Raw genomic sequence first — 27,751 nt, 5'->3', positions numbered from 1 at the left:
CATGCCCACTGACGCCGACACAACACTGTTGACATTTGCTGACGACACTGCCATTTACAGATCATCACGTTCACCTACGCTACTGACTACAAAAATACAGAGACATATAGACGCCCTGACTGATTACACGGAAAAATGGCAAATTAAAATCAATCCTTCTAAAACAGAAGCAATTTTCTTTACAAAAAGCCGTTGGTCCATTACACTTACTGACTTGACGAAACTAAAGGTAATGGGCCATGAAGCTGAGTGGTCCAAGGAAGTCAAATACCTTGGCGTAACCTTGGACTATAGACTCAGCTTCACAAAACATACGAATACAAAAATTGGACAGGCTTACGGGATGATGAATCTACTGAGACCTCTTTTGAACCACAACAGCCCGCTAAGCGTGAAGAACAAGCGGACACTTTACTTGACACTGATAAGACCATTACTGACATACGCCGCTCCGGCATGGAACGCGACAACCAAGACCAACAGACGGAGACTACAAATAGCACAGAACAAAGCACTGCGACTGGTACTAGACAAATCAAGGAACCCACTGACGAGACACTACTACCCAACGAAATATTTACACGAACAGACGGACATACCGACCATACTCGAACACATAAAAAAGCTCACCGAGAATTTTTACCGAAAGTGTAGGGATCACGATAATAGTACCATCCGCGCGTTAGGCCAGTACACATCAGAAATGATCTGGTACGGGAACTAAGCCATGCCTAACTACCTGATCGAGCCCGCAGTGAATACATAAGCCATAAAACAATGAATAAAGGATTTTTTTTTAGGTGACAAAAATCGTCTCCTTTTTTTGTCCTTGCGAAATAATGAATAAAATATTGTACAAATACAAATATATAGACAATATTGTAAAACCACAAACTTTTGGGTAAAATACCCCCAGGGTAGACAAACCCACATATAATTCACTGTATTTTACACTGTATATATTGAATAAATTTTTATTTCTGTCTGTCTGTCTGTCTGTCTGTCGAACAGGACTTCTTTTATTGTGTATTTTTATTTAAGAGAAAAGACAAAAATCGAAAAAATGTTGGCGGCGTTTTTGGAAAGAACAAGATAATAATATTTAAAGAAACCTCTCAGAAAGCATCACACCCAGACCAGAATCCACGAGGGATTTTGGCGAACGGTCATCGATGATGATCAAACTCCAAATGAAGTTCGATCACCTTTCTCACGCTCAGGGTGCGATGCTACGACTCATCTTCGAGGTCGCATCAACTCCACGTTTGAGTGAAGAGATTGTGAAGTCATACTACAGAAATGATCCTGTGAAGTATGATCTTGACGAAACGACGTTTCGACCGAAACAAGCAAAATCCTGTCAGGTTTGTGCGGCGGTTACAGGTTAACGTGACGCAGGTATACGATGCGGTGACATCTACGGTTTCATTTTCAACTCTTGTAGTTTATAGAAGGAGTGTTGGACGTATAGTTTGGCAAAATGCGTTCGACTATTACGATTAGAGGAATGAGTTCTATAATGAGTTTATGATAGATCTTCATAATATATTATTTTTTCTAATACAGTACTCCATATCATTTATACTGGTTTATCTATGCTCCATATTCTTTGAAATTTTATTTTTACTTAGCTAATATAGATAGAAGTCAAATGAAGCATGAAACTAACAAGTCGTGCTTGGCATCATGCCTTAAAACAAATTCCTGGAACTTTTTCGCGTAGCAAAAATTAATATTGAAGAAATAGATTTTTTAGAACGTTGAAATTTTTGAAAAAATTTGATTTTTTCCAAAAATCATTTTAACTCCCCGAAGGAGAAGTTTATGTTTTCATTTAAAAATCTAATTCGCTCCGATTCTATGTTTTTCGAAGTTTCAAGACATTCTGAATTGAATGAGACCAAATTTGGGAAAAGTATGTGGTCAAAATTATGAAACAATTCCTTGAAAATACACTAGATCATTTTAATGTTATTTGTTTCGCTGCCGACAAGAAAGAGAAGTTGTTTTACTTAAAACAACTATGAATATATATGAGATGGTGGGAGATAACATCATTACCAACGACACTAATAACAATGCCGCGATATTTGAATTACAAAGTACATATTACTTAACATTAAAAATCACATCATATATAAAATGTGATAAAACAATTTTGCCCTGTATGTGTGTGTGACAGACCCTTTACCTTAAATCGACGTTTTCTCAAAAACGGCTAGATCGATTTCAAAAATTTAAAAGTCATACGATGTGAGGACTATTAGATGGTCAGTTTTGCGCGACTAAATATATAAAAATAACAATATGCAAAGCAAACTTCCCGATATTTAATTAATCTTCGAAATAAAAATGACGATGTGACGTATTATTTAGTGTAAAATATTTCATTATAAAAATTAATTTAATCATTTCATTATTTTTTATAGTTTATATTTTAGCTTGATTAAAATTACAGAATTTTAAAAATTTATTTCAATAATCGTTCGTGTAATTTGATATATTTTCAAGTGTAACTAAATACATTACATCCGTAATATTGCTGATTAATAAGTCAAGAGTATACAACATGTTCCATACTTTCAAGTTTCATTGATATTCATCTATAGTTCTCTAGTAATATTAGTTAGGCCAGTATATTTGAATTGCGATTCGAGAAGTTCAAGCAATTTGCCTTAAGGCACGATGCCCTAATTGCCTTAAGGCAGAATTCCACTTACAGCTAGTTCAGCATTTAACAGTTTAGTTTATTAACTTCCCGTAGGGTAAGTTATAGTAATTGCAAAAAAATCAAAAATGAAATTTTTTATATATATCTTTACGTTTCAAAGGTTTCTGAATATTTTGGCATACCTTAGAAAAAATGGATGTAGGTATGAGTGTGTATGTGTGTGTGTGTGTGGATACAAATTTTCGTCGATGATTTCGGGAACACCGATCAACCGATTTGAATAATTCAAACAACATTCGATTCGTATTGATAAGGAGACGTGCTGATTAGTTTTTTGCGAAAGCAGGTCTAGCCGTTCCGAAGATACGGGCCAAAAATGGTAACTTAGTCTTAAGAGAACGAGGCGTCCGATTTTAATCATTTAAAAAACATTTTACTTGTATTGACAAGATAAAGAATTAATCAAATTTTCATGAAGGCAGGTCTAGCGGTTTCGGAGATCTAATGCAAAAAGTAAAGAAAAATGCCATTTGGCGGTCAAAAATGATCATTAGACATATGCACATCAAATTATAAGATATTTTATAGAGATTTTAACAATAAGTATAAATTTTGTTTACATTCCTATCGGTTCCGTACCAATGTTCATCCGTTAGACGGCGACGCAGCGCTTACGCGCTTTGACATTTTGTCTCTATGCTGTTAAAGCAGTACGTTTGCTTTGAAAAAAAGTTCAGAATTTCCAAAATATTTTTTTTTCAAAAAAAAATTTTTTTTTCAAAAGAATTTTTTTCAAAAGAAAGTAATTTTATGTCAAATTTATAGTTTCTCAAAAATTTATTTTTTTTCGAAGTAAAATTTTTTCAAAAATGTTAATCGTTTTTAAAAAAATAATAATTTTTGGTACGGGAAGTTCCAGCAATTTGCCTTAAGACATGATGCCATGCGTCCCACTGATTTGTTTTTTACAATTATAGGCAAGGCCATGATATTCATGTTTATGCCTAAGCTTTAAATCTTCTATTTTCTCTCTTTTCGCATAAGGCGTTTCTTCTTGTCTTAATTTTTACCACTTTTTTCATTTTGATACTTTTCATTTTGCAATCGTATTCAATAAGGTAAATTCTTTTTCTTAAGCATTTTTTGTCCTATAGTTGTTATCATGTCAGGCTATTTTATCTTTATCGTTCTTTTTAGCACCACATTTCAAACGCTTCCAAGAACCATTTGTTCATTTTTGTAAAATTCATGTTTTTTATCAGTACCTAGCCCCAAACCACAAACTAACATTTAATGATATTCTTCGGCAGAAACAGGCCCAGTTGCTCGTTAGTATTGTTCTCTTTTATTTTTTCCACAGATTATTATATTTCTCACAAACAGCAATTCATCTAGGCAATCCTTGATTATTAATTTTCAATCTCCAGCTGATCCGCGTTGTCTTTTAATTCATATAATTGCCAAGAGAAGTATATTAAAGATACTAATCCTGATCATCTGCTTTTGATTAATTTTAATGTTATTTATCTAAAATATATAATATCACACACGACCTGGTACAATATATGACAATGTCCTAAATGAAATATCAGAGTAATGACAAGTTAGATTTTTAGATGAAAGTAGATATTTGAAATGAAACTAGATAAAAAAAAAATATATTTTTTTACAACCAATAAACTAATTAATTACTTACAAGAATATGGAGCGTCTTCTTGCAGCTAGATAGTGGCAATATCAGCAACACGTGTCCTTCTGTTGTATTGTTCATGAGCAACTGCTGTGGCAATAGCAACATCCTCAGCTGAATCGAAATCCGTATTAAAATCGAATTCTCCCAAGCGTACCAAATACCTTTATTAACATAAATAAGTTTGGTAACTAGTGGTGCATGGCATCGTGCCTGAAGGCAAATTGCTAGAACTTCCAGTACCAAAAATTAAATTTTTAAAAAAATCTTTAAATTTTTCTGAAAACTGAAAAAAATTGATTTTTGCGAATTTTGAAATTGTTTTTTTTTTATATTAAAACAAATTTTTCATGGTTTGAATTTTTCTAACTGCTTTTTTAGACTTCAAAGCGCGTAAGCGCCGCGTCGCAGTCTATAGAACAAACATTGGTACTGAATCCATAGAAATGTAACAAAATTTATACCTATTATTGAAATCTGTATAAAATATTTGATAATTTGAGATGCATATATCTAATAATCATTTTTGAAAACCAAATGGCATTTTTTTCTACTTTTTTCGGTTTAACGGTACTTTAGTTTGTCGGAATTTACGGCTGCTCCGTTCTCTTAAGAACAGTAACCGTTTTTGGCACTTCTTGTTCCGTATCTTCAAAACGGCTAGACCTGCTTTCGCCAAAAACTAAACAGCACTTCTTCTGATCAATACGAATCGAATCTTTTCTGAATTATTTAAATCGATGTTCTCGAAATCGTCGACGAAAATTTGTATCCGCACACACATTCATTTTCTTATAGTTTGCAAAAATGTTCAGAAACCTTTGAAACGTAAAGATGTGTAAAAATTTTCTTGCGATTACTATAACAGTTCATTTTTGTATCTTGCTAAAACATTTACTGTTCCTGAAGGTCTTTTACCCTTTAGTATTCTTTTGAACATGAATGAACTTCAAGCCGTTGGCGTTGTTTTTGTAATGCACAGAGAATAATAATATTTAAAGAGACCTCTCAGAAAGCAACACACCCATGACCATAATCCACGAGGGAATTTGGCAAACGGTCATCGATGATGATCAAACTCGCAATGAAGTTCGATCACCTTTCTCACGCTCAGGGTGCGATGCTACGACTCATCGTCGAGGTCGCATCAACTCCACGTTTGAGTGAAGAGATTGTGAAGACATACTACAGAAATGATCCTGTGAAGTACGATCTTGCCGAAACGACGTTTCGATCAAGACAAGCAAAATCCTTTCAGGTTTGAGCGGCGATTACAGGTTAACTTGACCCAGGTATACGATGCGGTGACATCTAACATCTAACATTCCATTTACAAGTTTTGCTTATAGAAGCAGTGTTGGGCGTAAATGAGTACATGATAGAACTTTATAATATGTATATTATTTTTTCTAATTCAGTATTTGTCATATGTTCTAAAATTTTATTTTTATCTAGCTAATACAAATAATAGTTACATGAAACATGAAACTAAACTAGTTTGTATTGATGTTTTGCCTTGTGGCAAGTTACATAAACTTCCCGATATGTGTAAATAATCGACTTAATCAATAAAAAATAAATTAATTTATGAATATGGTTAAAAGTATTCCGAGTGGATTTATTACATAATTGACAACGAACGAACACGTTAACTCGGAGTATTTTCCAAAAGGAAATTTTCACAAATTAATAATTTTTATAATTTCCGTAGGACTTTAAAGGTTTAGTATGTTCATTAAGACCAAGTACTCTATCGTTATTTCAAGAAAATTGTCTAATTTTGTTACGTCAAAAAAACTACTCATTTTCTCAAACTTTGATGAATTTTTACCTAAAACTAATCAGCACAATTCCCAATCAATATCTTTCAAACAGTTCTTCTATTTTCTAAATTGATTCAAAAAACTAATTTTGAAAAAAAAAAACAATACGTACATACGGAGTGTCATCAACACAAACAAAATGTATTTTGAATCATTCGAATCGGATGCTTCGTACTCTCAAAAACTGGCATGCCTTGCTCTATAAGTTCCGTATCTCCGAAACGGCTAGACCTGTCTTTGCCAAAAATTAATCACTACGTGTCCTATCACTACAAATTGAATGCTTTTTGAATAATTCATCAGAAATCGGGGACAAAAAATTGTGGGGCGCATGGCATCTTGCCTTAAGGCATATTGCTAGAACTTTCCGTACCGTACCGTATTTAAACATTCGAGGAATGAGAATAATCAATAATTATTTAATTTTAATTTAATATTAAAATATATAATAATTTTTTTTTGAAGATTTTCTATTTCCTTTAGAGAATTTGGAAATTTGTGAAAATATTGTTATTTTGTAAATTTCGAAATATTCTCAAATTTTTGTAAGAAATCGATGTTTTTTTAATTTTGATATTTTTGAAATTTTTCAAAAGTTAGTTTTTTTTTAAATAAAAAATTGATTTCTTTTTTGAAAATTTAATTTTTTTTGGAAATTTTGCTAATTACAAAAATTTCTGTAAATGCATTTTTTGCATCAAGCAAAGAGCTTTTTGAAATAATCTAATCGGATGATCCGTTCTCTCAAAAACTGCATGACCATTTACACACCTCCATTCGCGCTTCATTCTTTCGAAACGGCAAAATTGCCTTTTTCAAAAACGCCTCGCGATAGAGTAGAAACCGAATGATTTTTCAACCATACAGATCGACTATTTCGGAGGTACTCTTCAGAGCTGAGCTACTCGGTATACTGGTGTAGAGACTCGATACGACCCGGAAGTGCAAGAGTGTAGTGAAATTTAAAGTTATTAGAAGCTAGTTTATTTTGAAGAATATTTCTTAACTATTATTACAAGAAGGTAAAGAAAATCTATAGTCAGGTGGGTGTCCCCAACACAGAGTTTCCTAGGCATAAGCCTAGGAAATCTATCAAAAGGCTTGAAATCAAAAGTAACAAACAAACAATGGTACGAAGTAAAAAGAATAAAAAAGAAAACAGGTACCAGTCACTTACTGACTGAAGTGATATGGATACCGACCTCGAACTAGAAGAATTTACAAAGGTTAAGTCAAGAAAGCGTGGCCAAAAGCAAGAAACAATGGAAATCATACAAGGGAATAATGACACGAAACCTATAGAAGTAAAGATACCACCGATAATAGTAAAACATAACTTAGACCTCAGGGCCATAAGCTACAGCCGAGATGTTACGAAAGTTAATTTTACCATACAATATATTAAAACGCATACCCATAAAATATATACTAAGACACTAGTAGATCATAACAAGATAAAGAGTACATTAAGAGATTGCAGTTACCAATTTTATACGTATTCCACTGGAGAAACAACAAAGAAAATCACACTAACAGGCTTACATCCAGCAATTACTGAATTAGAGGTATTTGAATTACTGAGTGTAAGACATATTCTTGTGCAAAAGGTCATACAATTAAAGAAAACCTATTCTGATGGACAAAAACATAATCTACCAATTTATATAATTATGATTGACAAATCGCAAGACATGTCAAAAGTAAAAGAAATAACGAACTTAAATGGTCACATTATTAAATGGGAAATGTATGAGCCAAATTTCAAAATCCTACAATGTCATAAATGTTTAAGTTTTGGACATACGTCTTACTCGTGTGATATGAAATATAGATGCATTAAATGCACAAAAGCACATTCTCCTAGCTGCTGCCAAAAATTATCAGAAGAAAAGCCCCAGTGCGTTAACTGTAAAGACTATCACCCAGCAAACTATTCAAAGTGTACATCCTTACTGAATTACAAGGCTAAAAAACAACATACTCGTATTCATGCAGCCATTGAACCTAAACCTATGACAAGAAGCTATTCTGAAACGCTGAAGCCGAGAGATGCCAGTCACACTGTCCAGATGGAACTACCAAAATTCCAAGCTATTCCTGAACAAAGAAGTATACCATAAACTTCATCGAATCAAGATCCTGATTTTAACTCCACCGAGGGCATTTTTGCTGCAATAAGACAAATCAAGATGCTTTTTTCAGATCCTGAGGTAATAAAAATTTTCAGGGAACTTTATGCACTTACAAAGACTATAAATACTAAAATGACATACAATGAAAAATATACTACAATTTTAAACTTTCTTACTAAATGCCCATAATTGACAAGTATGGTATAAAAATAATGTTTTTCAATTCAAATGGAATAAAAAATAACATTGATGAACTCAGACAAACGATCGTTACAATGGACTTAGACATCGTATTAATAAATGAGACGCACTTAAAACCCACTGACAAATTATACATGAACGACTACAAAATATACCGGAACGACAGAAACATGACAGGATGGGGTGGTACAGCAATATTTATAAAAGCTTGTATCAGACATGAAGAACTACCGTTATTATCTGTAAAACACTCTGAAATTACTGCTATAAATGTGTTCAATAGAGGACGTAAAATAACTATTGTCTCCATATATGTTCCTTCTGCAAAACTATTGCATGCAGACTTACATAAAATATTTAACTTAAATCCAAGAGTTATTGTAGCTGGTGATTTTAATGCGCAACACATAATGTGGAATTGTAAATATAATAACACAAACGGACTCAAACTAGTTAAGTACTTAAACAAAAACCATGATACCATTCAACTACATTATCCTCAGACTCCAACTAGATTTCCTGCGATACCAAATCAAGACCATAGTACAATAGATTTAGCCCTTACAAAAAATCTATCTATTCTTTCTGAACCTATAACCAAATCTTTATTTAACTCAGATCATAATCCAGTCTTTATAAGTATCTCAAACCCACTTGACGACAATCCTCAATCCTACAAAAATGTTTTAGATTATAATAAAGCCAATTGGCTGCTCTATAAGAAAATAATAAATGATAATATATGTCACACCAGACAAATTGACAACAATGATAGTATAGATCAAGCTGTAGAACACCTATTACTGATGCCATAAGTAAAACCATTCCATTGCGAAAGTCCACTTCAACACAAACAATTAGTTTACCTTTGGAAATTATATCCAAAATTAAATTAAAAAATCAAATTAAAAAGTTGTGGCAAAAATCAGGTGCCACGTTCCTCAAAGAACATTTAAACAGGTTTACTAGAATAATTACTGAGGACATTAGGGTTTATCGTAATAAAATATGGGCTGATAAACTAACAAATATTAACTATTATCCAAATAAAATTTGGTACACTGCAAAAAGACTGACCCAAACTTTTGCTCCCATACCATATTTACATACAAATTCCAATAACATTGCAACAACGCCCGAACAAAAGACCGAAATTTTAGCATCTAACTTCGAATTAGCACATCAGTACAATCTTTCTATCACTCAAAATGCTTTTGAACAGACTGTTAGTTCCAGTGTAAGACAATATATAAACAATACTTATAACAAAAATCACAAAATAAAGATAGTAACTGTTGCGGAAGTTACCAATATTAAAGCCAGAAAAACAACCAAATCTACCACAAAGCTACAAACCTATAAGTCTATTAAATACAATAAGCAAAGTAGTTGAAAAATTGCTGCTTGTTCGATTTAATAAATTTTTAAGTGTTAATAATATCATACCAGAAACGCAATATGGTTTCAAACATGGGCATCCAGTTCTGCATCCACTAGCACAACTAGTTGAAAATACTGTACTAAATTTTAACAAAAAGACGCACACTGGTCTTGTACTAATAGATTTTGAAAAAGCTTTCGATACAATTTGGACAGATGGACTGTTGTATAAATTAATAAATTTACAATTTCCACATTACATAACAAAAGTCATCATTTCATATCTTAAAGATCGTACATTTCAGGTTCAAGTAAATAATAATTTTTCAAATCCTAAACGTATAGTAGCTGGAGTGCCTCAGGGATCCTTGCTAGGACTAACATTGTTTAACACACATATATATATATGATATCCCTACTGACAGCAAAACAAATACATTAACATTTGCGGACGATACTGCTGTTAACAGGCTACGATACAGTTGCTAACAAGCTACAAAATCACATAGATAATATAGCAAAATATGCAGAAAAATGGCACATAAAAGTAAATCCCATAAAAACGGAAGCAATAATTTTTTGGAAAGGAAATAAGTTGAAAGAAAAGCCTATAGAAATAAAAATTTCAGGACAAAAAATTAAATGGACAGATGAAGTTAAGTACCTAGGAGTAACGCTTGATAGGAAACTTAACTTTAATACACATATAAAAAAGAAATTGGCGCAAACATATGGGCTTCTAAATCTTTTAAGACCATTATTGAGCACAAAGAGTGTATTAAATATGCGTAATAAAAGAAGAATATATCTAACGCTGATCAAGCCATGTCTGATGTATGCTGCCCGAATATGGAACATGACATCGAGGACAAATATTAAAAAACTACAAATTTTACAAAACAAATCACTGAGACTAATACTGAACCTGATACGTGACCCAACTACCGGACACTATTACTCAACAAAGCTCTTACACGAACAAGCAGACATACCGACTGTGATTAACCACATTAAGAAAATGACGGAAAACTTCTACGAAAAATGCAAAGACCATACCAATAATAATATTAGAACCCTCGGACAGTACACGCCTGATATCATATGGTACGGCAAATATCCAATGCCAAACTACATTCTGGACAACACAAATAAGAGTATCTAATAATTTAAAGTATGTAAATTAAATATATATTTAAAGATTGTGATTTTTTTTTGAAGAATGTTTGAACTTTCTTTTTTTTCGATCACAAACCATTATTTATTTTTAAAACAAAATGTATAATTTAAAGTGGATAGTTTGTAGTATTAAATAAGAGTAAAATACTTTTAGTAGTAAACTCATAAATCATGGTTATTGTATACTATATTGTAATATATTGTAATAAAACAGAAATAAAAACTAAACTAAAACTAAAAACGGCTATTTCATACTGTCAAAATTGTCGAGGACTTTTGTTTGAACTATATAGGTGAATTTTAAAATTAAAAATCTTGGCACGGAATCAAAAAAAAAAATACACAAAATGTGTATACATTATTAAAATCTCTATAACATATCTGTTAATTTGATGTACATATTTTCAATAAACATTTTTGACCGCCAAATGGCATTGTTTTAACCTATTTTTATTGACAGTCCTTAACACCTGGAACTGCCTTCCCAAAAATTTAATCAGTTCTTCATCTTGTCAATACAAGTAAAATATTTTTTGAATTATTAAAATCGGACGCACCGTTTTTTTAAAAACTGAATTACCGTTTTTGGCACTTTTCGTCCCGTATCTTCAAAACGACTAGACCTGCCTTCGCCAAAAACTAATCAGTACGTCTTCCTATCAATAAGAATAGAATGTTTTTTGAATTATTCAAATCGGTTGATCGGTGTTCCCAAAATCGTCGTTGATCGGTTGTTCCCAAAATACAAAAATTTGTATCCGCACACACACACATACATCATTTTTTTGTAAGGTATGCCAAAATGTTCAGGAACCTTTTTTGAAACGTATAGATATATAAAAATTTTCATTTGCCCTGCGGGAAGTTAATGACTGTTCATTTTTGTATCTTGCTGAAACTTTTACTGTTCCCGAACGTCTTCTATCATTCTAGTTATGAGGAATGCCAATTCGTTGGTGTTGGTTTTGGAACGCACAAGATAATGAATTTTAAAGAGACCTCTCAGAAAGCGTCACACCCATGACCAGAATCCACGAGGGACTTTGGCGAACGGTCATCGATGATGATCAAACTCCAAATGAAGTTCGACCACCTTTCTCACGCTCAGGGTGCGACGCTACGACTCATCGTCGAGGTCGCATCAACTCCACTTTTGAGTGAAGAGATTGTGAAGACATACTACAGAAATGATCCTGTGAAGTATGATCTTGCCCAAACGACGTTTCGACCGAGACAACCAAAATCCTTTCAGGTTTGTATGGCGTTTACAGGTTAACTTGACCCAGGTATACGATGCGGTGACATCTGACATCTAACATTCCATTTTCAAGTTTTGCTTATAGAAGTAGCGTTGGGCGTAAATGAGTACATGATACAACTCATAATATGTATATTATTTTTTCTAATTTAGTACTTGTCATATTTGTTAAATTTTATTTTTACCTTGAACTAAATATGACATACCACATAAAATACGATTTTTAACTTCCCAAGGAAAAAGTTTGTTTTCGCGAAAAAATCCGATTTGCTGATTTTATGTTATCTCGACATTTCAAGTCTTTCTAAATCGAATGAGACAATTTTTAGAAAAATTATGTATGTATATGTGATATGTGAGTCGATTTTCATTTTCGATTTTCTTGCGATTACTATAAGTTACCCAACGGGAAGTTAAAAATAAAAACTAAAAGGATTAAATAAATGAATGAATGATAATTAAAATCATAACAGTAACAATAATAAATTAAAAAAAAATCCATAAGAATAATGAACATTATACATATGCACTTCAAATTATCAGATATTTTATAGCGATTTTAATAATAGAAACAAATATTGTTTACATTTCCATGGGTTCCGAACCTATGTTTATCCGTTAGGCCTTAGGGCGCTTTCGCGCTTAAAAACATCCACGAAACACCATTGTTTTGGAAAAAAATGTAATTACGACTTTTGCACACAAAAAGTGTATACAGAATAATAACTAACCTGAAATAAATAAAACTACAGATACAGACTAATACTAAACCTGATACTTGACTCAACTACTGGACACTACTGCTCAACAGAGCTTTTACACAAAAAATCTGACATACCGACTGTGTTTAACCACATTAAGAAAATAATAGAAAACTTCTACCATTACATTACATTTTCGATATTGTTCGAATATTTACCCGTAGGTTTAGTATCCCCTTAAATTTCTTCCAAAAATGCAAACAACATACTAATAATAATATTAGAACCCTCGGACAATACACCCCTGACATCATCTGTTGCGGGAAATATCCAATGCCAAATTACGCCCTGGACGACACAAATATAAGTATTCGAATATGAGTTTCAAATAGATCATTATAAATACTGCATTTTTGATTATTCGTATTTTATAGACAAAATATATGAGATTATGAATTGGACTTTTATATAAATTTATATATAAAGTACACTAGTCGTTTATGGCATCGTGCCCTAAGACCAATGCTTGGAACTTTCCGTACTGTAACAAAATGTTCGAGGAATATTAAATGCTTTCAAATAGATTATTATAAATACTGTAACATTGCCTAATATTTATAAGATTTATATGAACTGAATTGCAGAGCTATAATTATTTATTTAAAGTATATAAGTGAGCTTTAGAACTTTAACAAGAATTAAAAATAAAATCAGAATTATTTTTGATATACAAAAAAAAATTGAAAAAAAAAACATAATTTTGCCTTTGCCAAAAACAAATCACCACTTCTCTCCGTCATTATGAATTGAACGTTTCTTCAAATCGGATGCTTCGTTCTCTCAAAAACTCGATTTCTATTTTTTGCACTCTTTACTCCGTATCTTCCAAACGGCTAAACTTGCCTATGTCAAAAAATAAATAATGTTTTTAACCATTCAAATCGGTTAATCCGTGTCCCTGAAAACGTGAACGAAAGTTGTATCCATACATACATACACAAAGACACTCATTTTTTCTGAGGTACACCAAAATGTTTAGAAACCTTCAAAACGTGAAGAAATGTAAAAAAATTTAATTTCGATTTTTGGATGATTACAATAACTTTCCTTACTTAAAGTTAATAAATGAAACTTAATCAAGCGGAGTAAACGCGGATAAAACATTTTATCTTATATTTCTAATAACAATTGTTCAACTAATCGAAAATATTTCTTATAAAATGATATAAATTGAATTGCAAAGTTCAAATTATTTATTTGAAATATATAAGTGAGCTTTAGGAATTTAGCTAGAATTAAAATTAAAATTCAAAGCATTTTTTATGTTGAAAAATAATTTTGAAAACAAAAAATATATATACTGCCATGAGCACATACAAATTTTTTTTTGAAACATTCGAATCGGATGCTTAGTGCTCTCAAAAACTGACATGCTTTAAGTTCCGTATCTTCGAAACGGCTGGAAATGTCTTCGTCAATCTAATCTAATCAGCACGTCTCCTCACCATTAGGAATCGAATGTTATTTTAACCATAAATTGGACAATCCGTACGCCCAAAATCGTCGACGGAAAATTGTCTTCAGACAAACACACACACACATCCATTTTTTCTCAGGTATGCCAAAATGTTGAGAAAACTCTGAAACGTAAAGATATATATGCAAAAATTTTCATTTTTGGCCCATTACTATAACTTACCCTACGGGATGTCAATTATAATAATAATTTTGAAAACAAAAAAAATCCTTCGTTTTTCCCAAAAACTGATCATAATCTCCGTTTTTTTTGAATAATTCATATTGGTTGATCCGAAAACTCTAGCATGAAAAATCGTATTCACACAAAACCCTCGCATACACATCCATAAGAAATGCTGAAATGCTCAGAAACCTTAAAACGTAAAAATATGCAAAAAAGTTTTTGAAAATTTGTTTATGATTTACTTATAAAATTACTTATAAGTTATTCCTACTGAAAGGTTATAAAATATATAATGTTTAAGGAGACCTCTCAGAAAGCATCATACCCATGACCAGAATCCACGAAGGATTTTGGCGAACGGTCATCGATGATGATCAAACTCCAAATGAAGTTCGATCACCTTTCTCACGCTCAGGCTGCGATGCTACGACTCATCGTCGAGGTCGCATCAACTCCACGTTTGAGTGAAGAGATTGTGTAGACATACTACAGAAATGATCCTGTGAAGTATGATCTTACCGAAACGATGTTTCGACCGAAACCAGCAAAATCCTTGCAGGTTTGTGCGGCGATTACAGGTTAAAGTGACCCAGGTATATGAAGCGGAGACATCTGCCGTTTCATTTTCAACTCTTGTTGTTTATAGAAGGGCGTACATGCACGTTTATGCTATAGTTTGGCGAAATACATTAGACTCTAACGGCTAGAGGAATGAGTTCCTATAATGAGTTTGTGATAAAACTTCATAATATATTATATTTTCTAACACATTCTCTAAAATTTTATTTTTACCTAGCTAATATAGATAGCAGTCACATGATGCATGAAATTAATTAGTCATGCCTTAAGATAAATTGCTTGCATTTTCCGTAGCAAAAATTAAAGTTAAAAAAATAGATTTTTGAGAATTTTGAAATTTTTGAAATAAATAGGTTGTTTGCTACGGAATACGTATATATATATATATATATATATATATATATACATATATATATATATATATATATATATATATATATAAGATGGTGGGAGAAAACATCATTATCAACAAACACTAATAATAATGGCGCGACATTTGAAATACAAAGTACATATTACATAAAGTTAAATATCACATCATATTATTAACTTCCCGAAGGAGAAGCTTATGTTTTTATCAAAAAATCCGATTCGCTAATCCTGAATCGAATGAGACCAAATTTCAAAAAGTATGTGTGTGTGTGAGTGTGTGTGCGTGTGTGTGTGTGCGTGTGTGTGAACAGATTTTTTGCCGTAAATCGAACGTTCGAAAGATATTGGTTGAGAATCGACTTGATTAGTTTTTGGTAAAGATTTGCTGGCACAATGTCCTGTAATTAACTGTTAAAAAAAATTTTGACGATGATTTTTATTAACTTTTTTTTGGCGATAGAAATCATGGTCTTCTAGAACATACTAAAATATTACGGTCCTATAGCAAGTTGTATAATATTAAAAATTTGTCAAAGTTTTAAATATTAGTAGCGTTTTTTGGCGTTTTTCAAAATTAGCCTTTCATCGACGTTTGTTCGAAAACACCTGAATCGACTCCAAAAATTTAAAAGCCATTCGATGTATCTCAATGATGACTATCGTTTCTCAGTTGTGTGCGACATTCGGCCGAACCGTTTCTTTGTAATTTGCTAAAAGGTGTAAAACTTTTCCGTCCGCGTTTTAGCTCCCAATCCAGAATCGATTTTAAAAAATCAAAAATTGTTCGAAATATTAAGTTGAACGTTGAAAAATTAAGTTGGAAGAACTAGCAATTATTAATTTTTAGAGTTTCTTTGGAATTAGGAAAAGTACAATGTTTTTATTTGTCTTTTTTAAAATTAATAATACAATAGATAATTCACTATATATTCTTCTTATTATTAATATTTCTTTAATGTCTATTTCATTGTTTTAGTTTTTCTGTTATCCATGGCAAATAAGCGCTAACTCTTGTGTATACGCCTGGAAATCCAGGTTCAGCGCATCTGTATCCATAAGATACCACTCCGATCAAATAATAGATTGTTCTTTGACCAAAATTTCCAAATATTACCTGTAATAAAAGGAAGTACTATATATAAACTATTATTTGTTAAGAATACTTGATATAAAAGATGTAATATTTAAAATTTAAATGTTGAAATGAATAAATTATTGGAGGTCATAACATCAAGTAAAAAAGAAATTTTACAGATTTTCAAATAGTAAGTTTTGAAGTAAAATCCCACGTCAACATCATTGAATATAAAATTTTTACAGCTGCCAAGAATGACTTTTAAAATAATTTTTCAAGAATACAAGATAACCGATGCTTACATCTACAAGTTAATGATCAACATAATTCAACATTTGATTAGAAATCTTTTAGAAAAAATTTTAAAATCGTTTTATATTATGCAAGAAATAAAATATTCTGAAAAATACCTTTGGCCAAAAAAGTGGTCCACCACTATCTCCAGAGCAAGCGTCAATACCTCCTTGCTTGTAGCCAGCGCATATCACTCTCTCATCTATTATCTAAAATGATTGCAAAAGATGTAATTTAAAAAAATATTATTTTTTTAAAAGTAAAATATTGCTTAAAAAATTATTAATAAAAATCATTAAAACTATATCACAAAATATAGTAGGAGGGGGCACTGATATATTGGTATATTTTGCTCTGGTACCAATTATATGGCATCGGTGAAAAATAAAAATAATTTAATATTTTGGCATACCTTAGACAAAATAGATGTATGTGTGTATTTGTGTGTGTGCGTGTGTATGTGTGTGTGTGCGGATACAAATTTTTGTCGACGATTTCGGGAACACCGATTAACCGATTTGAATAATTCGAAAAACTTCCGATTTGTATTGATAAGGAGACGTGCTGATTAGTTTTTGGTAAAGGCATGTCTAGCCGTTCCAAAGATACGGGGCAAAAAGTGCCAAAAACGGTAACACAGTTGTTAAGAGAACGGACCGCCCGAGTCTAATAACTCAAAAAACATTTTACTTGTATTGGCAAGATGAATAACTGATTAAATTTTTGGGTAGGTAGGTCTAGCGGTTATAGACTCTCAATAAAAATAGGTTAAAAAAATGACATTTGGCGGCCAAAACTGTTTATTGGACATATGTACATCAAATTATCAGATATTTTATAGATTTTAATAATGTGTACCCACATTGTGTAATTTTTTTTAGGTTCCGTACCAAGATGTTTAATTTTAAAATTCACGTATATGGTTCAACCAAATGTCTTCGATATGGAATAATCGATTTATAAAATTGAAAAATCATTCGGTTCGTACTCGATCGGGAGGCGTTTTTGCAAAAGGCAATTTTGCCGTCTCGGAGGTATGGAGCGCAAAGGGTGTTAAAACGGTTATGCAGTGTTTGAGAGAACGGATCTTTCGATTAGATTAATACAAAAAACACTTTGCTTGGGTAGACGGTGTGCAAAAAATGCACTTACAGAAAATTTAATAATTTTGAAAACATTCAAAAACAAAATCAGTTTTCAAAAAATTCAAATTTTACGAAATTTTTCATCATTTTCGAAAAAAAACTAAAAATTAAAAAAAAAAGATTTCTTACAAAAATTTGAGAATATTTCGATAATTTAAAAAAAACGAATATTTTCAAAAATTTTCAAATTCCAGTATGTAATAGAGTTTAATTCCAGTTTACAGTATGTAATAAATAATCTATTTGAAATTTTTCTAAACAATTATTAATTATTTTCATTCCTCGAATGTTTAATTGCGGCACGGGAAGTTCCAGCAATTTGTCTTAAGGCACGATGCCATGCGCCCCACTTGATCAGCAATCAGAAATTGACAATGCTAAGACAACTGTTGTAAAGAATATGAATGTTAACATTAACAATGTCGCATTTGTTTTTGAGCAAAACGGTTGTCATATATCTATACGATATTTTTATAATTAGAGTTTCTCTAAATAAGATGAACCTGTGAAGAGTAAGAATCATTTCTACTTAGAAACATATTTCCAATTATATTTTCAAGCACAAACCAATAAATGAACTGCATTATTTCAGGCTTCCTTCTGGTTGAAAAATCAAAATTATTATTCCATAAAAACCTAATTATTGGCAATTGATTTTGAAAGAGTATTAAATTATACAACTAACCTGATTGGGAAAACCAGCATACGCATTTTGGCACATTTCGGTTGTCACTACAGGTAATCTCACCTCTTGCAAAGTTGGACTTGTTGCTCCTTCTAAAAGCAGTTATTTGCGTTTCGTATGAAAGTTATCAAAATAATAATAATAACATTTCTATTAGTTAATCAAACCCACGGTATTGTGTAGCACCCCATCCTGCACCATAAGGATATTCTTGATATATAGTAGTCGTAAAGTTTTTGTTTGCCACATCTTCAGGAAATGGTAAACATACTGGATAAATAGCATCTGTAATTAGATTAAATTAGAATTTCATGAATTGCCGTAAGAACATAACTTCATAAAGCTTCTTTTATCATTTTTCAAATGTTTTTTCAGTTTCAATGCTATGTCGGTCATAAGAAAATTATGACCAGAGTGGATGTCGGGTCATGAAAAATTTATGTAAATATCAAGAGAAATATATCAAAGATACTAATCCTGCTCATCTGATTTTGATTAATTTTAATGTTTTATATCCACAATGTATAATATCACAAACCTAATTAAAATTTCAGAGTGAAGAAAAATTAGATTTTTAGATAAAAGTAGATATTTTTTTATTTGCATAGTTTTATTGTCAATCAAAATAATATACATTTTTTAAGACAATTTGCTGGGTGTTAATGCATTTAAGAGATTATCTCCTATGAGATATCTCTCTTTTTTTATTTTTTGACATTTTATTTAAGATCGTATGGCCATTTTTTTTCAATCTTCGTTCAATATTCCTTGCTCAATTCTTTTAAATATTTGTTTGGGTGACCTGGTGGTTTTTCGTGGTATTTTTTGCTCCTTTCTTTTATCATATCATTAATAGTTTTTATTTTTATGTCTTTATATAGGGTGTCATTTGTAACATACTAGGGTGCGTTCACAATGCATCTTAAAATTTTTGATTGCGCCACTTGTATTTTTTTTATATTTGAATTGCTTGCGCACACCCATAGCTCAATTCCGTATGTCCAGGTGGGATAATTATTGTTTTATATAAAAGGAGTTTATTTTCATAGCACATATTTGAACTCCTGCCAATTAGCTAATACAACTCTTTGAACTTTTTCTCCATCTGTTTTTTTTTCATTTTGATGTGCGTTGTCTAGCTTAACTTTCTATCGAGATGAATCCCAAGGTATTTTACGCTCTCATATTTTTGTATTTCTATGTTGTTTATTTTTACGCTTGGGAAAAGTAGATATTTGAAATGAAATAAAACAAAAAAAAGAAAATATTTTTTTACAACCAATAAACTAATTAATTACTTACAAGAATATGGAGCGTCTTCTTGCAGATAGATAATGGCAATATCAGCAACACGTGTTCTTCTGTTGTATTGTTCATGAGCAACTGCTTTGGCAATAGCAACATCCTCAGCTGAATCGAAATCCGTATTAAAATCGAATTCTCCCAAACGTACCAAATACCTAACATAAATAAATTTGGTAAGTAGTGGTGCATGGCATCCTGCCTGAAGGCAAATTTCTGAAACTTTCAGTACGAAAAAATATTTTTTTTTAAAAAAAAACATCTAAGTTTTTTTGAAAACTGAAAAAAATCAGATTATTGCGAATTTTGGAATTTTTGAAAGAAATAGTTTTTTTATACTCCAAAAAAATTTTCATACTTTGAATTTTTCTGACAAATTTGAACTTTTTTTCAAAACAATCGTGCTACATGGCTGTTTTAGAAAATATATCGAAGCGCGTAAGCGCCGCCTCGCAGTCTATAGAATAAGCATTGGTACTGAATCCATAGAAATGTAAACAAAATTTATACCTATTATTAAAATGTCTATAAAATATTTGATAACTTGATGTGCATATGTCTAATCATTTTTGACCGTCAAATGGCATTATTTTTCTACTTTGGTCAGATTGAATTTTACGGTTTATTAAAATTGCATGAAAAGCTTACAAAAGTGTACAGATGATTAAATAATTGCTTACAAAAAACCATACATAATCGAGACTCTAATGTGCGTTTGTGGAATCAAAAAAATGTCTTACATTTCAATCAAGATATAGAAACGAATATGGAATCGAACAGTAAACCATCAGCAATCCCAAAACTACGAAAGACCGTTATTGGATCCAGCAAATACAGCAAGATACCTCGCGAAGAAGGTCGGACCAATATGTTTACATCGGAAAAGGTCTCGCTGCGTTCAACTTCATCAGTTTCTGACTCAAGACAGGAAGTAATATCATCTAGTAATAGTGCATCTACAAGCCTCACTCAACCACATTCTGATGTCAAGAAACCTCCTAATTCATGGCAAGTAGTCAATTTCAAAAAAAGAAAAACTTCATTTGAACCATTAGGAATAGATGTCAAAATTCAAAACCGATTTTCGGCCCTTTCAACAATAGAAACAGCTAATGATGACAACTCAGTTAAACCGGCTCCAGTCAGTAAGCCCCCTCCAATATTTATTTACGGAGTTGACGATATTAATGATATGTCTAATCAATTAAATGAAATAATTCCGCACGATCAATATTTCCTGAGAAGTTTAGCTAACAATACATTTAAAATTCTATGTAATTCTGTCGACCATTTTCGAACTTTATCCAGACATCTAAAAGAAACTAATGCCGTATATCATACATATCAATTAAAAGAAGAGAAGGCTTATAGGGTTGTTCTTAGAAATGTACACTTTTCAACAAGCACAGATGCAATTAAATTAGAACTATTAAAACAGGGTCATGTCGTACGTAATATCCTAAATATTAGACATAGAATAACAAAAGAACCTCTTAATATGTTTTTTGTTGATCTGGAACCAAATAGAAATAACAAAAATATTTATAACATTTATAAATTATTCAACTGCATAATACGCGTCGAACCACCGAGAAAGTCCAACAACATTATACAATGCACTCGCTGTCAACTCTTTAATCACACCAAAAAATACTGCAATAGATCATTTGCTTGCCTAAAATGCGGTGACAATCATAATACTAAAGCTTGTACCAAAGATCCGAATGCTCCGGCATGTTGTTATTTTTGCGACGGTGCTCATCCAGCTAATTATCGCGGTTGTTCATACTTCCAAAAAATTAAAGAACAAAGAAACAAAACTTCAGTAAATCAATCAGTCATAAATCCAAATCCAAATAACCAAAATTTTAAAAATTCTAATAATTCTAATTCTAATAATAAAATAAACAACATTTCTCCGGCCTTAAATCCAACAATTCAAAATTCATCCTATGCAGACATTGCAAAAAACAATTACTCTGCTTCTAATCATTTACCTTCAAATCCTGATTCTGATTCTCTAGCAACACTTATTTTAGAATTTAAAAATATCTTCAATCAGCTTTTGCAACAGAACACCATAATAATAAATATGTTATCCACGTTAGTCAACAACAAAAGCAATGGCAAAAATAATTAAAATTGCTGAATGGAATGCCAACGGTTTAATACCTCACAAAAATGAAGTAGAATGTTTTTTAAAGTTAAACTTAATAGATATCTTATTAATCTCAGAAACTCACTTCACTGAAAAAAACTACTTCAAAATTTATAACTACACTACTTATAATTCAAATCACCCAAGTGGCAGGGCTCGCGGCGGTTCGGCTATATAATCAAAAATAATATAAAGCATTTTGTTCTACCAAATATTTCTGTTGATTTTCTACAAGCAACTCAAATTTCTGTTGAAACAAATTTATATAATTTTTGTGTTTCTGCTGTTTATTGTCCACCAAGATTCAAAATTTCTTGTGCTCAGTTTTCTTCATTTTTCTCTCAATTAGGTAATAAATTTATCATTGGTGGTGACTTTAATTGTAAACATATTGCCTGGGGTTCTAGACTAACTACAGCCAAAGGAAAGATTCTTCATGCAGCCATAGGGCAAAATAACCTCTCCTTTATTTCAACTTGCAGTCCAACTTATTGGCCTTCTGACCCTACTAAAGTTCCAGACCTTTTAGATTTTTTTATTGTGAAAGGTATTGATCTTTCAAATCTCAAATATTGAATCTAGTTACGATCTCTCTTAGATCTCCTTCTCCAATATGTGACGTTAGCACATTTCCTACTCCAGTTATCAACAATCATATTCTACACAAACAATCTTTCTAACTGGATTCAATTCAAATCCATACTTGATTCAAAATTATTACCAAATCTAGGCCTACAAGCGTTATTGATATAGAAAATAATATAGATTATTTTTCTGAGATTGTACGTGAAACAACCAAGCAGATCACCCCGAACATTAATCCAAGAAATGATTAATCTATAATTCCGCAAGAGATTAAGAAGCTAATTGCACAGAAACGAAGAGCAAGACGTACCTGGCAACATTCTCATCTACCAACGGATAAGACATCGCTTAAATCTCATACCACGCTGAGGAAAAAAAAAAATGAAGAATGGAAGAATTGTACATTCAGGTCGTATATATTGCAGTTAAATAGGTACGATAATTCCATATGGAAACCAATCAGAAACAAAAGTAAACCCCTAAACAAAAAACCCTCCTCTGAAAATAACCAACCAAAACGGATTCATTTGGGCAAAAAGCAACGAAGAAAAGCGCGGAGGCATTTGCTGATCATAAGTAGCATTTTAGCGCTCGAAAATATTTCCCAGAATAATTTAATTAACAATTCGTAAATCAACCCCATACATTCTACACCGTTAGGACATTTTTCACCCAATGATGTCTTATGTGAAATAAAAGGATAAAAAATAGATCTTCGCCAGGTATGGATAAAATTACTCCAAAGATGTTAAAAGAATTGCCTACAAAGGTATTTTATATATAACAATATTTTCAACGCCATACTTCAATACAATTATTGGCCCACAGCGTGGAAGACTGCAGAAATTATTATGATCGCTAAACCAAACAAAACCATCACACTGCTAGTTCATACCGTCCTATCAGTCTTTTATCGATATTATCAAAATTTTAGAGAGACTTTTGTTGCAGAGATTGTCAGAAGATCATCCGAATGATAGTTGGATTCCTCACCATCAGTTTGGCTTCAGAAAAAAAATCACTCTACAATTCAACAATGCAACAGAACGGTGTCTCGTATTCTTGAAGCCATGAATAGAAAGGAACACAGCGTAGCCGTATTCTTAGATGTCAGTCAGGCTTTTGATAAGGTTTGGCACTCAGGACTCCTATATAAAATCAAAACAACTTTTCCAAACTACTTCAATATCTTAAGCTCATATTTGCTTAATAGAAAATTTAGAATCAAAATTAAAGATGTGACTTCGAGCATCAGAAATATAGAATGCGGGGTACCACAGGGCAGTGTGCTAAGCCCTGTACTTTATCTTCTTTTCACAAACGATATGCCCACAGATGATCTTCTAACCATATGCACTTACGCCGATGACATAGCAATTATTTCATGCAATTCCGATATTAGAACAGCAACTTGTCAGTTACAAAATTATTTATCTAGTCTCGAAAAATGGTTTTTAGATTGGAATATCAAAATCAATATCGAAAAATCTCAGCACATAATTGTTTCTCTAAAACATCACAACAGTCCACCTATCATCATGAACAATTCAATAATTCCACTATGCAATTCTGTTAAATATTTAGGCATGCACATTGATTCGAAATTGACATGGAGAACGCACATTGAATATAAAAAGAAACAAATGATTTTTACTGGCTTTTTGGGAGGAAATCTGAAATCTCTCTCGATAACAAGGTACTTTTGTATAAAACTATCATAGTGCCCATTTGGACTTATGGAATCGAACTATGGGGTTGCTCTTGCAAATCTAACATAAACATCATTCAAAGGTGCCAGAATAAAATTCTGCGTATCCTTACTAATGCGCCTTGGTATATTTCGAATTTTTGCCTACATAAGGATTTGAAAATCTCAACAGTCAACGAAATGATCAAGATTAGAAGTTCATCTTTTAACAACAAATTAATCCAGCATACAAATCCTACAATTCAAGCGATTCAGACCGATAAGAAGATTGAGCAAGAAATGGCCTTCCGATCTACCAAACACCTAGCCCAATGTCTGCACGCGTCCTGACGTAGTACGCGGCATACATCATCACGTCATCGTTCATTTATGTTATTATTTTTGTATTACTGTTTTAATTTAATTTTTATTTCAACTTTTTTCATTATATTCAATGTATTGCATTTTTGTTTTTTGTATTTTTTTTTTTGCTCATATATCAATTTTGTAAATAAGACATTAAAGTCTTGATTAACAAAAATAAATTGTAACAAAAAAAAAAAAAAAAAAAAATACTTTTTTTCACATCGATCTCTGGAACCGCTAGACCTGCTTTTTCAAGAATGGAACGGTAAACTTCAGTTTGTCAATGCAAGTAAAATGTTTTTTGATTATTAGTCGGACGATCATTCTCTTAAAAAATGAGTTTAACCTTTTTGGCACTTTTTGCCCCGTATCTTCAGAATGGCTAGACCTGCCTTTGCCAAAACTAATCAGCAGTCTTCTTATCAATACGAATCGAATGTATTTGAATTATTCAAATCGGTTGATCGGTGCTCCCCAAAATCGTCGACGAAAATTTTGTATCCGCACACAGTACACATACATTTTTTAAAGGTTTGCCAAAATGTTTAGAAACCTTTGAAACGTAAATATATATAAAAAATATTTTCATTTTCGATTTTTTGCGATTACTTTACTTGCCTTACGGGAATTTAATGACCGTCTATTTTGTATCTTGCTGAAACTTTTACTGTTCTCGAACGTCTTCTTTTTCTTCATTCCACACTCCTATCATTGTTTTGAATATGAAGAAACATAAAGAACGCCAAGTCGATGGTGTTGTTTTTGGAAAGCACAGATAATAATATTTAAGAGACCTCTCAGAAAGCTCACACCCATGACCAGAATCCACGAGGATCTTGGCGAACGGTCATCGATGATGTTCAAACTCCAAATGAAGTTCGATCACCTTTCTCACGCTCAGGGTGCGATGCTACAACTCTCATCTTCGAGGTCGCATCAACTCCACTTTTGGGTGAAGAGATTGTGAAGACATACTACAGAAATGATCCTGTGAAGTATGATCTTGCCAAAACGACGTTTCGACCGAGGCAAGCCAAGTCCTTTTCAGGCTTTGCGGCGATCACAGGTTAACATAACGCAGGTATACGATGCGGTGACATCTAACATCTAACATTCATTTTCAAGTTTTGCTTATAGAAGCATGATACATGATACATGATAGAACTTCATAATATGTATATTATTTTTTCTAATTTAGTATTTGTCATATTTTCTTTATTTTATTTTTATCTGAAACTTATCGCAAAAAATTCGATTTGCAGATTTTATGTGACTTCTACATTTCAAGTCATTTCTAAATCGAATAAGACAATATTTAGAAAAATTATATGTGTGTCAATTTTCATTTTCAATTTTTTCGCCATTACTATAACTTACCCAACGGGAAGTTAAAAAAAAAACAACGTTGGTATTGGTATTTTGCCTTGAGGCAAGTTACATGAACTTCCCGATATTTTTAAATAATCGACTTAAAAACAAAAAATAAAATAATTTATAGTGATTAAAAGTATTCCAAGTGGATTTATTACACATATTTGAAAAAGAACGAACACGTGAACTTGGAGTTTTTCTAAAAGCAAATTTTTACAAATCAATCATTTTTATAATTAAACCAGTTTCCGTAGGACTTTAATGGTTTAATATGTTCATTAAGATCAAGTACTCTATCGTTATACCAAGTAAATCGTCTAATTTAATTTTAACAAACGTCAAAAAAACAACTCATTTTTTCAAACTTTGATGAATTTTTAAAATTAAACTACTTGTCCTACGGCAGTCTTATTTCAGTAAGTTCTATAAGGCCATGATATATATCGCCAAAAAAGTTTCATAAAAAATCGGTTTTTAAAATTTTTTTCTACAGTTAATTACAAGAAAACGGCTCGGTAGATTTTCACTAAAACTAATCAGTATCATTCCCAACTAATATCTTTCGAACAGTTTTTCGATTTTTTAAAATCGGTTCGGTAGTTAAGCTTAATGTGGACGAAGGTTTAACACTTTTTTCCAAATCACAAGAAACGGCTCGGCCGATCGTCGCACAAAACTGGGAAACGATAACCTCATCTAGATACAAAAATGGTTATTTAAATTTCTGAAATCGTTCAGGAGTTTTTAGGCAAACGTCGATGAAAGTTCTAATTTGACAAATGCCAAAAGACCATACTAATTTTTGCAAACTTGACAAATTTTTTAAAGCTAAACAAGTTGTCGTAGGGACGTAATATTTTAGTATGATCTAGAAGACTATGGTATCTACCGTCAAAAAAATAATAATAAAAATCAACGAAATTTTTTTTTACCACCTTATTACAAGAAACGACCGGCCGGCCCATCTCTACCCAAAAACTAATCAGGTCGATTCCCAACCAATATCTTCGAACGATTTTTGAATTTTCAAAATCGATTCAGAATTGCGGGCTAAAACGTGGACGAAAAACTTTTCACTTTTCTGCTGTTTACGAAGAAACGGCTTGTCCGATCGTCACGCAAAACTGACAAACAATAGTCCTCATCGAGATACATTGAAGGGCTTTTAAATTTTTGAAATCGGTCCAGCCGTTTTTGAGAAACGGCGATTTACGGCAAATAATCTGTTGGTGCACACGCACACACACACACACACAACTTTTCCAAATTTGGTCTCATTCGATTCAGAATGGCTTGAAACGTCCGAGAAAACATAAAATTAGCGAATCGGATTTTTTGATGAAACAAACTTCTCCTTCGGGAAGTTAATAATCGAGGAATATTAAATGTTTTCAAATA

The 27,751-nt window shown here is 32.0% G+C and overlaps 1 protein-coding gene and 5 non-coding genes across 6 annotated transcripts in view; all 6 read right to left on the bottom strand.

Annotated features, from left to right (window-relative positions):
* Positions 1–1,110: 1,110 nt before the first annotated feature.
* LOC113383947 lies at positions 1,111–1,322 on the bottom strand. The gene has a single exon (XR_003367899.1). It is a non-coding gene; the product is annotated as a small nucleolar RNA U3 (small nucleolar RNA).
* Positions 1,323–5,364: 4,042 nt separating this feature from the next.
* On the bottom strand, positions 5,365–5,577 carry LOC113383983. The gene has a single exon (XR_003367931.1). It is a non-coding gene; the product is annotated as a small nucleolar RNA U3 (small nucleolar RNA).
* A 6,493-nt stretch (positions 5,578–12,070) lies between these two features.
* On the bottom strand, positions 12,071–12,283 carry LOC113383946. Its single transcript, XR_003367898.1, has one exon. It is a non-coding gene; the product is annotated as a small nucleolar RNA U3 (small nucleolar RNA).
* A 2,755-nt stretch (positions 12,284–15,038) lies between these two features.
* LOC113383985 lies at positions 15,039–15,251 on the bottom strand. Its single transcript, XR_003367933.1, has one exon. It is a non-coding gene; the product is annotated as a small nucleolar RNA U3 (small nucleolar RNA).
* Positions 15,252–16,649: 1,398 nt separating this feature from the next.
* The window catches only part of LOC113383663 (venom serine protease Bi-VSP-like), a 27,273-nt gene continuing 16,171 nt past the window's right edge, over positions 16,650–27,751 (bottom strand). The window contains exons 3-7 of the mRNA XM_026621914.1: positions 20,187–20,344; positions 19,056–19,169; positions 18,885–18,976; positions 17,171–17,263; positions 16,650–16,799 (exon numbers count right to left, since the gene is read on the bottom strand). Of these exons, the coding sequence (XP_026477699.1) occupies positions 16,650–16,799; positions 17,171–17,263; positions 18,885–18,976; positions 19,056–19,169; positions 20,187–20,344 (607 nt within the window). The remainder of the gene's footprint in view (positions 16,800–17,170; positions 17,264–18,884; positions 18,977–19,055; positions 19,170–20,186; positions 20,345–27,751) is intronic.
* Positions 25,775–25,987, bottom strand: LOC113383822. Its single transcript, XR_003367788.1, has one exon. It is a non-coding gene; the product is annotated as a small nucleolar RNA U3 (small nucleolar RNA).

This window comes from Ctenocephalides felis, unplaced genomic scaffold, assembly GCF_003426905.1.
Source record: "Ctenocephalides felis isolate EL2017-DRISC unplaced genomic scaffold, ASM342690v1 CF-g0.4_SCAFFOLD_03570, whole genome shotgun sequence".
NCBI classification, from domain to species: Eukaryota; Metazoa; Arthropoda; class Insecta; order Siphonaptera; family Pulicidae; genus Ctenocephalides; species Ctenocephalides felis.
The sequence above is the reverse complement of the archived record's forward strand: the minus strand, read 5'-3'. Positions and strand labels throughout refer to the sequence as shown.